The sequence below is a fragment of the Scardinius erythrophthalmus genome (genome assembly GCF_964197995.2).
Source record: "Scardinius erythrophthalmus genome assembly, chromosome: 9".
NCBI classification, from domain to species: domain Eukaryota; kingdom Metazoa; phylum Chordata; class Actinopteri; order Cypriniformes; family Leuciscidae; genus Scardinius; species Scardinius erythrophthalmus.
The window spans coordinates 33,449,612-33,467,873 of NC_138229.1; the positions used below are offsets into that span (position 1 = coordinate 33,449,612).

Genomic DNA, 18,262 nt, shown 5'->3' on the forward strand with positions numbered 1-18,262 from the left:
ATTTGATTGATAAAAAATGTAACAATAAACATATTTGTACAATATTTCAATTACAAAATTAAACAGCACCTAGAGGAAACATTTTTTGGAACTCTATTATTGATAATATTAATTGGAAGAATGCTTGGTTAATCCCCTTTAAATATTGCATTAATAATAAAACCAAAGAAATACATTTTAAAATTTTGCATACCATTTACCCTGTTAAATCATTAATTGCAAGATATTCTGATATTGATGATTTATGTTCTTTTTGCAAAAGTGGGAAAGAGTTGTTGACGCATTTGTTTTTTGAATGCAAAATTACCCAAAGATTCTGGAAGGAATTGGCAGAATTTATCTTTAATTTTGTGAAAATTAAATATTATTTTACATTAAAGGATATTATTGTGTATTATGAAAACAATGTTAACAAAGGTCTGGAATACATTGTTAATTTATTTATACTTTTGGCCAAATTTTATATTCATAAGCAAAAATATTTAAATTCATCCCCTTTATTTAAGCTGTTTAAATTAGAATTTGATTGCTTCATATCTTCTTTGAAATTGTTAAAAAACAAAAAATCACTAATGTGTGAAATACTTTGATATTATTTTTGGATCCCCTGCTACCAATTAATGTGTATCATTGTCTTGTGATGTTGTATGCTATGTCTGTTATTTGTTCTATCTGCAATAATAAAATAAAAAAATAATAAAAAAAAATTAGCCAGAAAGTACCATTTTGTTAAGAGGGAAAGAGACATAAGAGCAATGAGGTGTTAAATGTTTGAATGTGTGTTTGTATGTTATGCATATTTGTATTATGATTATTGCATGACAGAAATTAGTTCTTGATTATTTAGGTGCCAATGTTTTGCTGTGTAATTGAGTGTTGAGTGTCACGGGGAAAGGTTCCACCCCGTGACAATGGTTCGTCCCACTAGTGTTTGGGGGGAAACCTGTATATTTAAACCATTGTCTGAGCATGTTTGAGAGGTTGCCTCTTGTATATACTGTGCAAACGTTTGAACCTGTCTGAGGTGAGACATATTGGTATTTGGTGGATGTGCTAATAGGATGTTCAGTGCCAGTTTTGCTGCTTACAGCATTTTTCTTTTGTTGTTAGCACCAGTATCTGTTGCATTAAGTTGTTATTTTTTTGTTTTTTTTTTTTGTTTGTTTTTTTGTACTTTGTGTACTGCACATTAAGAAATGCTGCTTCTAAAATAAACCACAACTGGCATTTTGAAAACCACTCCTTTGTACTGAGCCCTTCCTAAGCTTCTCTCAAGCCTCTTGACAACACTCTACATCTATCTATCTGTCTATATGTCTGTCTGTCTGTCTGTCTGTCTGTCATCTATCTGTCTGTCTAAGAATCTATCTATCTGTATCTCTGTCTGTCTGTCTATCTATCTATCTATTTGAAAATCAGATGGCCTTTACAAAAAGCAAATTGATTCAAGGTTTTGATCGCAGGGCTGCTGTGACCCCGCGCTAGTCCTGAATCTATAGTATATAAGCTACTGATCCTGAAGTTTTCAGGACTGGAGATGTGAGCTGTCTGAGCTGGATCAAAAGCGCGCTCTAAATGTCATGAGGACTTTTATTTTGCAAATGTATGGTTGAACCGGAAGTACGTTCGAGCTTCGTTCCACAACAAAAATGGAAGTGTAGATGTATGCTATCGACATTAAGATTGTGGGTTTAAAATAATCAATTCTGACATAATATAATATCAGTACAGCCTCAACAACATGGGAGGTGGTGACCTTGTAAGTACAATTTGTTTTGTCAGTAGCGCAATTATGCTAAATCACGAGAAGCCAGTTGCTAATGATAATCTGCGTGGCTTAGTTTAATTCGGTGTTAGTTTAATTCGGTTTGTTTATGACCACCAACTCAATTATTTTAACGAAGAAGTCTATTTGAAAAAGTCTGTCCATTTTCATAAAAGAGATTCACTCCACATGTTTTTGTCTTTACCTAAATCTGACTTACTTTTATTTATCACCGGCGAATCTCACCAGAACTTGAAAAAGAGTTGGCATCCGCAAACTCTGAAGAACATAGAGCGAGTGTGGAAAGCGGAGCAGAAACATGAGGCTGAGAGGAAGAAGATCGAGGAACTGCAAAAGGAGCTTAAAGATGAGCGAGCCCGAGAAGAGATGACCCGATATGCGCAAGAGACAGGCGCTGTAAAGTGTGTAACATTCAGTCAACCCCAGCACCATGCTATTTCATTACAAAAATGTATTATAACACATCTATACCTCAAAAATGAGATGCTACATCTCAAGGGGCTATCCTTTCAATAAATTCAATTCAATAATTAGACATGACAACAATGAACTCTGGTTTCTGTAGCCTGTAATGTAATATCAGATTCCTCACTATTGCAGGAAGAAAGATGACCGTCTGGACTGGATGTACCAGGGTCCATCGGGACAGATCTCTCGGGATGAATACCTCATGGGTCGCCCCATTGACAAGCAGATCACCCAGCAGTACGAGGAGCCTGAGAGCGGGCCGTCGGCTGAGACGGGCCTTCTGCCTGGCTCCATATTTAACCCCACAGGTTCTGCCTCTACTAATGATATGGCTGCTAAGATCAGAGAAGACCCTCTTTTTGAGATCCGGTAAGCTGGAATGGTGTATTTTTATTTTTACCTAGAAGGCTTGTAATGATACACAAAAATATCGGTTTGGTGCGTACCTTGGTTTTGGAGTCACGGTTCGGTATATTTGCGGAACAGCAGGGACAAAACCAAAAAGTAAAATTGCTTCATGTTTTCTTTTTTTATTAAAGGGTTAGTTAAAATTACCACATGATTTACTCACCCTTATGCTATCTTCTTTCAGCCAAACAAAATATAATATAACGGAGTTATATTAAAAAAAATGTCCTGGCTCTGAGTCTTCCCAGCTTTATATGGGAGTGAGTAGTACATGAGTTTTATGTATATAAAACATACCCTGTTTGTTTTCAGTAAACGGGAGGAGGAGAAGAAGAGAGGAGTTCTTACAAATCCTGTTAAAATGAAAGAAATCCAAAAGATGGTGAGTAGTATATTTTGTATGATATTTAGTGGTCAGAATTGAAGAGTTAACTCCCTTTTAATTAATTATTTGGAATTTGACATTAGCTGGTCACACATCACAAGAAGTTGCACTGGAAGTTTAATTGACAAGAATAGGAATTTACCTAATTACAATCCAAGAAATTCATCAGTTTATGCAATTCTGGGAAATTAAGTGTTATTTCACTCTGCTCCACAAGATAAAAGTTCATTTATTAAATATAATGTTTTTCTTTTCAAACTTTTTTTAAGTGAACTCTAAGTGAACTTTTCTATTTAAAGTAAAATTCTAACTGAATAATAATGTGTTCTCTTTGTTGTCTTGAGTTCAAATTCAATATATGAATTAGAATTTAAAAGGCATTTTTTGTTGAATTTTGAATGGAGTTTCAACCATGACAACACTGGTCTGTGACATTTTTGTTTTCTACCCCTATAGTTGCGTCACAATCTTGAGAAAGAGAAAAAGAAGAAACGGAAGAAGGACAAAAAGGAGAAAAGAGAGGAGAAAGAGAGGAGGAAGGAGAAAAAGCACAGAAAAAGGAGTTCAAGCTCTGATGAGGAGGACCAGAAGCATAGGTACAAATTACATTTTTAATCTGCTTGTAAATTGTTTTATTTACTGGCATGAATCTCTCTTTGTTCTTTGTTTGGGAGACAGCATTCTTAATTTAAATAAGTTCTTTAACAATATGTGTGTCTGTTTGGCCAACCAGGTCAAAAGAGGAACGATCAGATCATGTGACAACCTCTAATGGACATCATAAATCAGGCTATGGGCTTCAAGTAAGTGATTTTCTCCCTGGCTTTCTCACTGACATATTTCTTTTGGATTTTTATTATTAACTTTTATTTAATTTTAATATTTAATTCAATTCATTGGCATTCTGCATTGCCATAATAGGTCATGCTGACACTTAGAGTACCTATTAGATCTGCATGACTTAATACTTTGAGTTTCAGTCAGTTATGATGTTCCTACACCATTGCTTAACATTGATCTGGTAATATTTATCAAATATTTATTTTTGCAATCAAAATTGACCTTTTTTTATTTATTTTTATGGAATATTATTTATTATAAATGATTTTTCCAACAGGGTTCCCACGGGTCCTTGAAACACTTCATGGGCTATGCATACTAACCCAAATATGTTCAGTCAATAACTGTATATTGTGTTCAATAAACATAACACATTTGTGATAATCTGTTGCCCAAATATTTTATTTTATTTTATGTAATGTTGAATTGCTTTGCTTGTTAAGATAATGTAAACCCATGAGGCAAGAAAAACTTAAAAGCATATTCATATCTTAAAACTTCTGGTTACATGAGCCTAAGCTCTTTTCAATAAAATCCATGCAAAAGTTAATATCAGATCATTTTAGAATACAGTATAGGATATATTCTTCAGTTTTATGCAAAACAGAAATATGACAAATAGAAAATCAGATCTCTGTCATATGGCCACAAAAAAAATTGAAAAATGACACATGAAAACTGTAACAATGTATCTTACAAGGTAACACGATGTAACCTTGCTCTTACTTGAAATGTGTTCTTACATTAAGTCCTTGAATTTGACCTGGAAAGTCCTTGAAAGGTCCTTGAAGTTAAAGGGATGGTTCGGAGTAAAATCAACCTAGGGTCCTTTGCACCATGAGAAGCCTTTTTTCTGGGGAAAAACTTTTTTGGAAAGTTTGTAAGTACATCAGGAGTTTATTTAAATAACACTTGCCTGATGGCTAATGCTACCGCTAACCCGCACGTCGAGGTCACTTCAGTGATTAGGGAAAAGCACGTAAAAGTCCTGGCAGAAAGCCAGTATATCCAATATTTTTTATTGCTTTCAACATCGCTTTCTGCCAGGACTTTTACATGCTTTTACCTAATCACTTAAGTGACCTCGACGTGCGGGTTAGCGGTAGCATTAGCCATCAGGCAAGTGTTATTTAAATAAACTCCTGATGGACTTACAAACTTTCCAATGCCTCGTTTTATGAGTACAGAACCTATTAGTACTACTGTAGAACCATTGGTACCATTTTGGGCATTATTAGTGGGGTAATTTACGAGATACAGCCTAGGATCCATTAGTGCCTGCACTAAGTCATCCGGCTGATATCTCCAAATAAGCTCTAACTTTAATAATGTTCGACCAAGGGAAAAAAGGCTTCTGGGGGGGTGTTTGGCTCGAGGTCATGGTGCAAAGGACCCTATGGTGCTTTTCCACTGCATGGTACGGCTCGGTTCGGCTTGGTACGGTTCGACTCGGCGCGGAACGGTTCGGCTCGCTTCGCTTTTCCACTGCGTGGTACGATTCGACTTGGTTCGGCTCGCTTTAGCTCGTTTGCTTTTCCACTGCAGTTAGTACCGCTTCAAAGTGGGTGGGACTGATCGCTATAGTTGCCGTCTACCATGACATCATCATATTAAATGCGAATTTTTCATTCCGTGTTTCCCCATTCACTCCTCGGCAACCAACGAGAGGAACGTCTGCACCTCGTCCACTGACCACGATTCAGTCATTTCTTTTTTTGAAATTTATACTCTTTTTATTTTTTTTATTTTTTTTTAAGCCAATTCTTTTAAAACAGGTGCTACAGCGTTGGCTGTTGTCTACTGGCTATTTAAATCTAGCGGGTTTAGTGTCTCGTGTTGTAAATACAATGACGCTGGTAGAGATGATTCTGTCTGACCAATCAGTGATCTGCAGTGTTTTCACGTCACATTTTAGTATCGGTACGGTATGCTTGGAACCTCAACAGAGGTGGTACCATTTAAAGCGAGCCGTACCGTACCGTACCATGCAGTGGAAAAGCGCCAAAGTGTGCTGTAACGAACCGAGCCGTACCGTACCATGCAGTGGAAAAGCGCCACTAGGTTCATTTTACTCTGAACCATCCCTTTAACCAAGGTGTGGGAACCCTGTTCCATGTACATCATTTATTTATTTTATTTGATTATTGTTATTTTTTTAATTCATGTGTCCTTATAATCTTTAAATAACTTCCCCTCCCTATTGCAACGATCTTCTCTGATGACATGTTTACTGGCGCGAGGAACCGACCAATAGCTAACCACAATGGTTGACTGATTCAATCAATTCCCAATGGACTAAATCAAGTCCCGCTTGTTTTCTTGTTGGAGAAGCCGTTTCACTTTCAACTTCCGTTTCGCTCCAACTTTGAAATGTACTCCTTTCTTCCTTGTTTCAGTTACCAGAAAACAGATCCCATCACTCTTCAGCGTCTAACCACACAGATCATCATTCAAGAGACAGGAGTCGATCCCCGTTTTCTCACAAAGCAGACCGGGACAATCCTTCCTCTCGAGAGTCAGAGCGAAGACCTAAACCCAAAGCCCCCAGCCCGCCGAGACACCGGGACCGCCATCAAAGACCACAGTACACCAATTACAGCAAGTATGACACTTCCTTGAGTTGCTGTATCATGTAGTAGATTTAATAAAGAATGAATGTTTTGTTTGTGTCAGTAATTCTGAACATGAGCCTTATCATTTTAAACCTCTGACATGATCACATGTCGTTTGTTTCTTTAACTGTAGAAGACTTTCAGTATTGTTGGCCACATAACATGCAACTACATTTTCCCCTTCTCTCAGACGCCTCTCAGCTGAAGAGTTGGAGAAGAAGAGAAGGGAAATGATGGATTTTGCCCGCGAAAGAGAAATTGAAAGGGAAAATAATGTGCAGAGATACAAACGACAAGAGGACCAGGAGAAAGCCAGAGACAGTGCCAAACAGGACCGTCATGCTGGCTTCATACAGTCAGTATTTTTATTACTGAAAACAGAATTCTTAACACTGTTGCACCCAGTGGTTTTACTTGGAGCAAACTTCTGGATCACCATGGAAAAGTTGATGGTTTATGTTAATTGGCACAGAAGTGGGAATCAGAAATATCTTAATTCTGCACCAGCATACACGCAAATGGACACTTTTAGCATTAAGAAATGATTTGGATAATAATGTATTGCTCACTAATTAATTTGTGTGTGTAATCTGTTTACAGTGACATGAAGCTAGAGAGTGCTGCCACGTCGTCTCTGGAGGACCGTGTGAAAAGAAACATTCACTCCATTCAGAGAACCCCTGCTGCTCTGGAGAAGAACTTCATGAGAAGATGAGGAGAACATAAAAATGCTAACTTTTACCTGTCTTTTGTATTTTACTGGTTTAAGATTGTGTTAATTTTGTCGGGTTTTTTAAAGCTCTTGCTTGTAAATAAAATGCAAAGGGCTATGTACTTAACCAACATTCTCCAGTCATCAGCATCAGTAGGTCACAGACACACACACAGAGACACACACGTTAGGCAATTGTCTATGAAAACCACAATGATTTATTATATGGTGTCAGGCCTCCTTTTGTGGCCAATACAGAATCAGTTCATCTAAGGAATGACAGACCCTAACAGTGGTCAGAGGAATTTTGAATGTTGTAATTAACTTGATGCATCCATTTACATTTATATATTTGTTATTTTAATTTAGCTCTTTAATTTCATAATTAGTTTTTCTTTTCTTTTCTTTGTTGTTTAGGTGGAGGCTTTAAATAAGCCTCTCCATGCACAGCATATGGGTTGTACTTTCTTGTTTTTATTGTATATATTTTATATTTGTGCAAATAAACTAATGTAAAAAAAAAAAAAAAAACATCCCCTTGCAGAACATTGGCCAGGTCACTACGTGATGCTGATGGAGGAAAATATTTTCTGACTCACTCCACCCTCAAAGTTGCTCAATAATATTCAGATCTGCTGACTGTGCCATGGGAGATGTTCACTTCATGTTCATCAAACCACTCTGTCTCGCTGTGTGTATTATTTTAATACACGGCACAACCCACAGGCATTGACGCACCCTTCTATCACAAGTAGTGGGCCAAGGGAATGCCATGATATTACAACCCAAACCATCATTGATCCATCCCTGTGATTCACTTTGGTCATGCAACACTCTTGGGCTTCTCCACACTGGAATTCTCCCGAGAATTACAAGAGAAGGTAGACACTGCTCACAAGCACAAGATTTCCACTGCTGGCACCATTGGACCAAAGGTTTGGCATTTGCAGCCCGACCATGAACATTGACTCGGTGGAGCTCAAGGTGCACATTTAATTCTGCAGTAAGTTGGGCAGCTGTGATTTTATGTTTTTTGTTTTTGTTATCCAATCTGGGTCAATACCCAGACATCTCTTTCAGACAGCTTCCTTTTGCATGTACAAATACCCCTGTTGGATGTGGTCTGTCCTTTGTGGTGTGTATGTGTGTGTGTACATATATTGTTTGAGAACTTAGATTGTCTTTGTAATATCTAATACATATAAACCCAGCAGCAAATAAAATATCACAGGCCAGCATTTTTTTGATGCTGTATTCAGTTTATTGCAAGCAGTCAATGCTTCAGAGCAAGATAATACTGAGATTAAGGAACACTCTTCACAGATAATGGCTACAATTACTCAGACTCACTCCTGTCTAAGACAGTGAATGTCATACGACGAGTGTGGATTCAGGAAAGAGAATGAGCATGTGATCGGCAGCGTGTCGATAGTGGTGGATGCCTCAGGCTTGGACCCGTTGGCCTGCCTGTGGTTAGCATGCTGTTCTGGATTTCCAGAAGTAGTTCTTGCAGCCTGGCTTTCGCTCTTTTTCTCCATTGTCTCTCCTCATTAGGTCCAGTCCATTCTGTAGTAATCCCAGAGATGGGCTGTCAGACTGGATGGCTGCTAGGTCTGGGTTACTGAGCAACCACTGGAGCTCTGGAAGGGAGTATCTCTCTGGCATCTGAAGAATTAAAGCATTTTTTTCAGGTTGCAATACTTTATTATGCCTTAAAACAACGATATGTGCTTCCAAGATGGTGTATTACTTTTATTCAAATGCATTGAGGTGTTGAGTGTGGCCTTCAAAGCTTACCTCTTCATCAGCTGAAGTGCCATGAGATGCCTGAAGCCCAGAGTTCAAGACCATGTGGGATCGACCGCCTGATATGATGCCTGCTGTCATGGCCAAACAGAGCAGGGAGACACTGAGGTGAAGTTGGGAGGAGGCCATCTCTGCTGTCTTGAAGGATGTGGGTTGTTCAGCCTTGGTTCAAGCCTCTTTGTTTGACTGTGCTCCCTTAGTGTGTTCCTTGCTTATCTGGACTGTATTTTATACTGGTGCCTCCTCCCATAATGAGTCGAAATTAGTTACGCACTGAAAAGTTTTACAATTTAAATATTAACAAATTAAACTGGTCCCAGCTGGTACCTTCAATTACAGGTACATCTTGTTTTCCATCTTTGTTAATTTGTGTTTTCCTGCTGTCTAAACAGAGTGCATTCAACTGAAGGAAGACCCCCAATAAACCACTTATTAGCCCCCATCACACTGATCTGTTGCTAGAGTGACCTCCCTAGGTCATAAATTCTTGACGGCTATGATGGCAAATAGATGTTACTAGGAAACGGGCCAAAGAACACTTTTTTTAAAACAGGTTCTTCTTTCCAACATCTGGGAAAAATACATTCTAATGAAACATTTGACCATTTTCTGCTTGTGTTCACAGTATATACTCAGCAAAAAAGAAAGAAACGTCCTCAGATTCAGCAGCTTTTATTTCTGCTTTAAAATTTCAAACGTGTAAATATTTGTATGAACAAAATTATTCATCAACACACAGAAGCCATTCAGAAGTTTTGTATCAGTAATAGTTTTAATATTTTTAAAAGAAGTCTTTCTGCTCACCAAGTTTATTTGATTTAAAGCATCATTACTCCAGTCTTCAGTCACACGATCCTTCAGAAATCATTCTATTATGCGGATATGATGCTCAAAAAACATTCATTATTATTATCAATGCTGAAAACAGTTGTGTAAAAAAAATTTTCAGGATTCTTTGATGAATAGAAAGTTCAAAAGAACAGCATTTATTTGGAATAGAATCTTTTGTTTTCACTAAAAACACAGTAGTGTAAACTGAACAAATTTGACCGAAATGGAATAACAGGAGGAAGAAAGATCTTGAATGACTCTCACTACAGGCTCTGTTCCAAAATATTGGAAATATTGCTGTTTTGACCTCATAGGATTTTAAAGTATGCTTATTTTCACACCTGCCACAGTCAGCCATAAATAAGGCCATGACGGTGTTTAGCATTCTTTTTTATTAATAACATATTTTTGTACCTATGACAGTGGGATTATATAGCTGTTATTTTCATTGAAACCTAAGTCCTAAGTACAACACTCTTATGTTTTTGTATTAGCAACTAGCAACAATAGAAAAACCTCCTTTTTCCACGTTTTCTAAGTACAGTTATCTAATGACATTTTACAGTGTAAATATATTGTAAATATATTTTTCAATATATGACAAGTGGCAATTCCTTATGTATTATTCAATATATTGTAATACATAGCACAATATATTAATACATACAGCTTGAATTATATTTTTCAGTATATTTAAACCATATAATATATTGATCTCAAATATATGGAAATACATTTTTGTTCCGTAAGGGTAAGTTTGGGGTCTCTACAATTCACATTCTCACATAAACATAAAATTAAGAAGAAAAAAAGTCAGTATAATAAGCACAAAAAGGTTCTAGCTGAATCATATTTATCATGTTATATTAATACTGATAGTCTATCAGTATTACAGTAATATGACATGAATGAAACGTTGCATGTATAACATATGGTGTGGGAGAACCACTGCTTTAAAATATGTTTTACTTTGGTGTAATTTTTTTTTTTTTTTTTTTTTTTTTTTTTTTATCTACAAAATATGTCCTCAAAATATAGCAGTACATTTATAAAACTGGAGCTCATTCATATGCATATAGCTCATTCTAATGTGGTTTATTTAAAAATCTCTAAAGATGCACTCAATTTCAGAAATCTTCTATCTTCTTTTAAATGTTGTCTGTTTAGTTCTCCGCATTTTGACCACAAATACAGTTACTATTTAATGAATTAGATTCATTTCAGTTTCAAAGCAGTTAAACATATGTTTCTGATATTACATATGATGCTGTAGTAATATATAGCAAACTCCAACAACATGGTAATTTGTTCACTGCCCTTGAATATGCATTGCAGAAAGATGAAATGTATTGTTTTTAAAATTCAGTTGCATTTTTTCTCAGCAAACTCAAACAAATTTAGAACTGCTGTAAAGTACGTTGAAGTGTGAACAACTTCTCCCCACATTTCCCACAGATATTTGCTGTCAGGGAAAGAACATGTCACAAAAGATTTCACAAAAATGTGGAATTGTCTACCAGATGAAGTAAAAGAGGCTACTAGCATTCATATTTTTAAAAATAGGTTTAAGACCTATCTTTTTAAAGTTGCTTATCGATATAACAATATAGTGTTGTAATATAACAAAGCTGTGTGTAAGTCAGTTTTAGGTTCTATTTTATTTTATATTGATGTTGAGGTCAAACTATGTTGCCAATTTACTTTATTTTACATGCGAAATCTTTATAGTTGTTTTCAAATATGTTTATATTTACATTGTGTGATTGTATTATTTGATTTTATACTTGTGAAGCACTTTGAGTTGCATTCTATGAAAAGTGCTATACAAATAAATGTTTATTATTATTATTAAGACCAACTAGCTAATTGCATTTCATAGTAACCAGTCATTACCAAACACTCTTTTTATATTCAATATGACTTAAATGAAATTGCCAAAATTAAAATGGTTGTTATTTGCATATAGTTATTATCAATCACATCTGTCGTCTCACTGCGTACTGTTAGCCACTAGATGTCCACATTGCTTTCCCCACTTGCTCATCTGAACTCTCTGTTAGTCACTGTGGAGGCCATTTGAGTTTAGTGAACTCATCATGTTCAAGAAACCAGTTTGAGATTATTTGAGCTTTGTGACATGCATGTTATCCTGTTGGATGTAGCCATCAAAAGATGGAAACACTGGTCATAATGGACATGATCAGCAACAATACTCAGGTCGGCTCTGGTGTTTAAACAATGATCAATTGGTACTAAGGGGCCCAAAGTGTGCCAAGAAAATAACTCTGATTGACAAATGCAGAACAATTAGTTCATGCGTTCATGACATCAAGGCTAGATTATTGTAATTAATATTATGAGTGGTTGCACTGACTGCATGCTTAATAAACAAACTACAGCTGGCCCAAAACACAGCAGCTCGAGTTCTTACCAGAACCAGGAAGTATGACCATATTAGCCCGGGTCTGTCAACACTGCATTGGCTCCCTATCAAACATTGTATAAATTTTAAAATATTGCTGATCACTTACAAAGCACCTAAATGGTTTAGCTCCGCAGTACTTGAGCAAGCCCTTAACGCATTATTGCTTCATGTCTATTGCGATCTCAAAATTCCGGCCAGTTGATAATACCCAGAATATCAAAATTGACTGCTGGCGGTAGATCCTTCTCCTATTTAGCACCAAAACTCTGGAACATTCTTCCTAAAATTGTACCGGGAACACTTCCTATAAATCCTGATGTACTTGTCACATCATTAGAAGAATGGCGCCTACGCTAATATTAGTCTCTCTGTTTATCCCGAGGTTTACCGCAGTCCGCCGCATCCAGGCTGTATCCAGATCTGATGAAGGACCTGCGCCTGCGACGACAACGCAGTCCTTAAGTGTTAGTCTCTCCCCTGTGAAGGCCTCCTTCCCTTCCCTTTACTTCTGTACAGATAAAACGTTGTCGGGATAATTCCGGTTTGCGTGGCTATGCGGAGGCAATAAAAATTCTTTATTATAAATTTTAAGGCCAGACAAGTAGTTTGTTGAGGGTTGGTTTGTAAAGTAGGAGTACACGCCTGCGCACATATATATTCAAACGCACATACCTATAGACTAAACACGAAATATGCATGTGCACACCATCAGCGTTCTCACAGGTTCGCGTTTTTAAAGCTTGCGTAGAGGTAACTTAAGGGTTTTCTGTTAAAACGGTGTTGTGTTAGCGGCCCCTAAGTTAATAACTAATGATCGAAGGAAGTGAATCAATCAAAACTAACTTTAACTGGACAATAACTTTATTCTAGAGCTGCTGTAAAGCCAAAACAATCTCTGCTACTGTAATTTCCTATTAACACTGTAAAGCTGCTTTGAAACAATCTATATTATTAAAAGCGTTATATAAATGAAGGTGACTTGACTTGATTTGACTTGTGGCCACACTAATAAGAAGTCTGCAATATCTAAAGGAAGCATTTCCATTGATCTATTCAAGAATTGCCAGAAAGAGATTCCAAACTTCCATTTTTGCTATCAGGACCACAATTTTTTTAATGATTCTATGTAAATTTCATCATTTACTAATACATTATTAAAATCAAATCTTGTATTTGTTAACATTGGTCAATGCACTGTGAACTAACATAAACAATGAACAACAGTAATTGTATTAACTAACGTTAACAAACATTAATAAATACTGTAAATAACGTATTGCTTATTGTATGTTTATGTTCGTCAATACTAGCTAATGTTAAAGGTTGTATCAGCGATTTCAGGCCCAAAAAAGGCCCAAACATAAATGATCACATTCATCTAATCTTTCCTAACGATCCGCTAGCTGCCCACCCCATAAGCAGGCCATCAAAAAAACGCGTCTCTGTAGGCAGCCTAGGCTCTGAGATCTGCACACAAAAACAGTTGGGTTCACCAACCACTCAAAACCAAAATAAATAGTGTTCCAACCAATCACTGACAGGGGGTGGGTGTTGTGAGGTTTTGCGCTCGTGTTCTCTGACTTCGCGTGCAGCCGTGCACGAGGACAAAACCTCACAACACACACCCCCTGTCGGTGATTGGTTGGAACACTATTTATATTGGGCCTTTTTTGGGCCTGAAATCGCTGATACAACCTTTAACAAAAGAGACCTTATTGTAAAGTGTTACCCATTGTTATGCTAAAGCACAACTCCTCCTGTCATTCCAATCCAAATTCAACATCCAGTGGGCATAGTGGCCAATTTAATTCAAATTACAGTAATACATCAAAAGGGTGCCAAATCTTAAATAAACACTGCTGTAGGGTGTATGTTCAGTGTTAATATGCCCAAAATGAAGGTATTTTTATAGTATATTTGTTTGCTTAGACCAGACTCATGTCAGTCTCCTATTGGAATTAGACTGCTTTTAAATATGCCAGCAGTCTCTGACTCTGACTCTATTGCAGAGCCAACACCAGATTAACACCAGTGTGTCCATGTGGATAGGCTCCTCCATAATGCTGAGTATGTCTTTGCTTTTTGTTTGTTTGTTTTATTTTTATGCAGTTCATGTAAATTTGGAAACAGCTTTTTCAACACGCTAATATTAGTCTCTCTGTTTATCCCGAGGTTTACCGCAGTCCGCCGGATCCAGGCTGTATCCAGCATCAGATGAAGGACCTGCGCCTGGACGCGATGACAACGCAGTCCTGAAGTGTCAACTAGTCTCTCCCCTGTGAAGGCCTTGCCTTTACCTCTGTACAGATAAAATGTTTTCGGATAATTCTGGTTTGCGTGGCTATGCGGAGGCAATAAAAATTCTGTATTATAAATTTTAAGGCCAGACAAGTAGTTTGTTGAGGGTTGGTTTGTAAAGTATAGGAATACACGCCTGCACACATATATATTCAAATGCGCATACCTATAGACTAAACACGTAATACGCATGTGCGCGCCATCAGCGTTCTCACAGGTTCGCGTTTTTAAAGTAACTTTGTTCTAAAGTAACTGCAATAACTTTATTCTAGAGCTGCTGTAAAGCCAAAACAATCTCTGTTACTTTAATTTCCTATTATCACTGCTTTGAAACAATATTGTTAAAAGCGTTATATAAATGAAGGTGACTTGACTTGACTTGTGGCCACACTAATACAGTTTTTCTCAATTGCTTTGGCTCAGTTCTCAAATGATTTTTTTATTTCCCAAAACATTAAGTTCAGATCTCTGAACAATTCGCTTCTTTTTCACATCAGATTGGAATTTCTTATTGATTTGAGCAAATTGCAAATGCTTTGGGACACTTGTGGATCATGTCATAAATCATGGTTTTACAATGGAAGAGGCTGGTCGAAGAGTACAGCCTAATGTAAACAGGTCCACAGTGTCATCAATTGTGCAAACCTTTCGTAGGGAAAACAGGTAAATATGTTTGTTTGTTTGTTTGTTTTTTTACAGTATGTAAAGTATTTTTACAGTATAAACAACAATATTGTAAAAGTAAATGCAAGTCTATATTTGTTTATTCTATAGAACTGCACGACAACCTCGCGCTGGTGGCAGAGCAGCAGTATTTAACCAACTGCAAGAACAAGAAATTTGCAACATGGTCATAGCCAACAATTCCATCAGGCTAAGAGAGATCCAAAGTGCAATCATAAATGATAATAATGTCTTTGCAAATATAAATTCTGTCAGCATTTCCACCATAGACAGAGTTTTAAAAAGACATCAGATGACTATGAAACAGCTCTATAAGGTGCCATTTGAGAGGAACAGTGAAAGAGTCAAGGCGTTGCGGTACCAGTATGTCCAGGTAAACCATTGGTGTGCACTTAGTGAGTTTCCCTGTTTTTCTAAGATGCCTGTATTACTTTACTGTAAGTTTCAGAAACCCATAAGAAAATACATTTACTGTTACATTTTTTTCTGTGTTTCTCCATAGAGAATCATGGAGTTAGAAGTACATGAACCGACCCACATTCTTGTTTTTGTGGACGAGGCTGGGTTTAATCTGTCCAAAGGCCGGAGACGTGGTCGCAATCTCATTGGACACCGGGCCACAATTGACACACCAGGCCAACGTGGGGCCAATATTACAATGTCTGCTGCCATTTCAGAGAACGGTGTGAGCACACATATTCCACACATTGGGCCCTATAATACCCAACTTCTCCTGGCCTTCCTAAATGCACTTTACAGAGACCTGATTCCAGAACAAGAAAGAGGTTTAGTTAGACCACATTTGCCTAATTATGTTGTTGTCTGGGATAATGTCAGCTTCCACCGAACCAACAGTGTTAGGGACTGGTTTGCTGCACATGAAAGGATAACAGTGGAATTCCTTCCACCATACTCTCCATTCCTAAATCCAATAGAAGAGTTTTTTTCAGCATGGAGGTGGAAAGTGTATGATCATAGACCACAAAATCAGATGTCTTTGTTGGATGCCATGAATGCTGCATGTGAGGACATCACAGCTGACCATTGCAGGGGATGGGTGCGGCATTCAAGGAGATTTTTTCCACGGTGTGTGGCAATGGAAAACATCAGATGTGATGTTGATGAAAATCTTTGGCCTGACCAACGTGAGCGACAAGATGTCCACCAAGAATAATTTGTTTGTTTGTTTTTTTTTCCCATGAATGTTATTTGTTGTTTGTGTATTTGTGGTAATACACAAATATGAAATGGTAAAGTGAAATCTTGTTACTCTTGTCTTGTTACTTTGCATGTACAGTAAATACACTTGTATTGTGTATATACACATGAAGTACAAAAATAAACACTTTAAAAATACAAATGTTCATAGACTTTTTTCTACATACTATTGACTTTTCTCAACAAATATGAGATTTTTGTTTAAACCCTTAATTTTCATGGTTGACTGTTGTGATGAAAAAACAACTAAACATTTTGACCAGTGTGGCTCACACAATGACAAAAATACTTTAGATTTTGGTGGCCTTGGCCAAATTATTGACACAATAACTAGGTTTTGAAGCATGAATTAAATGTTTTGGGTGAGTTACTACATTTTGCAGACATGCTATAAAGTTTTGAAGTTCCTGCAAACAGTTGTGACATTTACACTCACAGTTTAGAGAATGTTAAGACTGTTTCGAAAAATGTGCCAAAGCAATTGAGAAAAACTGTAAGAAGTCTGCAATATCTAAAGAAAGCATTTCCATTGATCTATTCAAGAATTGTCAGAAAGAGATTCCAAACTTCCATCTTTGCTACCAGGGCAACAATTTTTTCACCTGAGCTGTAGCTGTGACCAGGCAGTCTCTGGAGCAGCAGGAAAAGATTTTGTCTGATTGTCCAAGGCCTTCACTAGAAATTATTCTGACCTGTGGTCTGTAAAGGTCACATTTACCATTGCTCAATTCAATCGTTCCAATAGGAATTTTAAATTTAGCTAATGTGACAGCATAAGGCAGCAGAAAGGTACGAATAAAAGTCCATTTTGCACTGTACACAAATACTGAATAGTGACTCTATCTTACTGAGCCAATAAAAGTATGTTCACAAAGAATGTTCTTTGAATACCATATTACTGTCTTAAATCAGAGGCTCACCTTCCCACCTGAAATAGCAGTGACCAACCTGCACCCAGACATTGGTCCTTTGGTCCAAATGCTGCCGATGTGTCATGTTCATAGTGGAACTGACAGTCCCATGGGAGGAAGCCATCGATGAGGCATTTGAAAGGAAGAGGTTGCGATATGCAGATGTGGCTGCCAAAGCAGAGGGCCGGGGCTGGAAGGTAAACGTGCGTCCAGTGGAAGTGGGCTGCAGGGGCTTTGTAGCTGGTTCCATCACAAGGCTACTAAAGGAGGTTGGAATCAGAGGACAGGCTCAGCGGAAGACCATCAAAGACCTTGCAACTGCTGACGAAAGAAGCAGTCACTGGTTGTGGCTGAAGCGGAAGGAGACGATATGGGCTGCCAAGTGACCTCATGGAGCCTCCGGTGCGACACACACCCAGGTCTGATCAGCCTGTGGTGGGCCAGCCTCGGGTGAGGGTGTATTGTGATAAAAGGCCGAAACACCCAATAAGGCCGGGGTGTACAACTGATGATGTGTCATACTGGAGGCACCAGGCGATCATCCCCCAATCCAACCCTACCCAAGAGGACATCAACAACAACAGCACTTGCTGATTATCAGGGGATTCTAACATCTAGTCCTAGTAAGCATACGTAATTGGCATCATTTTGATCAAGATTTGCTGATGCAAGAAAAAAGAGACTCAGTACATCACAGAAGTTTGAGGTTTATATTTATTGTTTCATCTTGAAAAGCCTCTTGTGACAATCAGCATACTTTTTTCAAACATTTCTGTACAGATAAGAGAACACTCAGTGCAATAAGACAAAGGACATAGGCTTTCTACCCGTCACAGTGCACATTTTACATACAAAGAGATTGTACATTGTTACATTTC

The 18,262-nt window shown here is 37.5% G+C and overlaps 2 protein-coding genes across 2 annotated transcripts; one reads left to right on the plus strand and one right to left on the minus strand.

Moving 5' to 3' along the window:
• The first annotated feature begins 1,529 nt into the window (after positions 1–1,529).
• cwc25 (CWC25 spliceosome associated protein homolog) lies at positions 1,530–8,448 on the plus strand. The gene is made up of 9 exons (XM_081374044.1): positions 1,530–1,759; positions 2,015–2,187; positions 2,387–2,623; positions 2,975–3,044; positions 3,504–3,643; positions 3,781–3,850; positions 6,284–6,489; positions 6,690–6,854; positions 7,100–8,448. Exons 1-9 carry the CDS (start codon positions 1,742–1,744, stop codon positions 7,212–7,214), a joined length of 1,194 nt encoding a protein of 397 aa, XP_081230170.1. The 5' UTR covers positions 1,530–1,741; the 3' UTR covers positions 7,215–8,448.
• A 236-nt stretch (positions 8,449–8,684) lies between these two features.
• Positions 8,685–9,146, minus strand: sst2 (somatostatin 2; the record flags this gene model as incomplete). Its single annotated transcript, XM_081375318.1, has 2 exons — positions 8,685–8,876; positions 9,009–9,146. 2 exons carry the CDS (start codon positions 9,144–9,146, stop codon positions 8,685–8,687), a joined length of 330 nt encoding a protein of 109 aa, XP_081231444.1.
• Between the last annotated feature and the right edge of the window lie 9,116 nt (positions 9,147–18,262).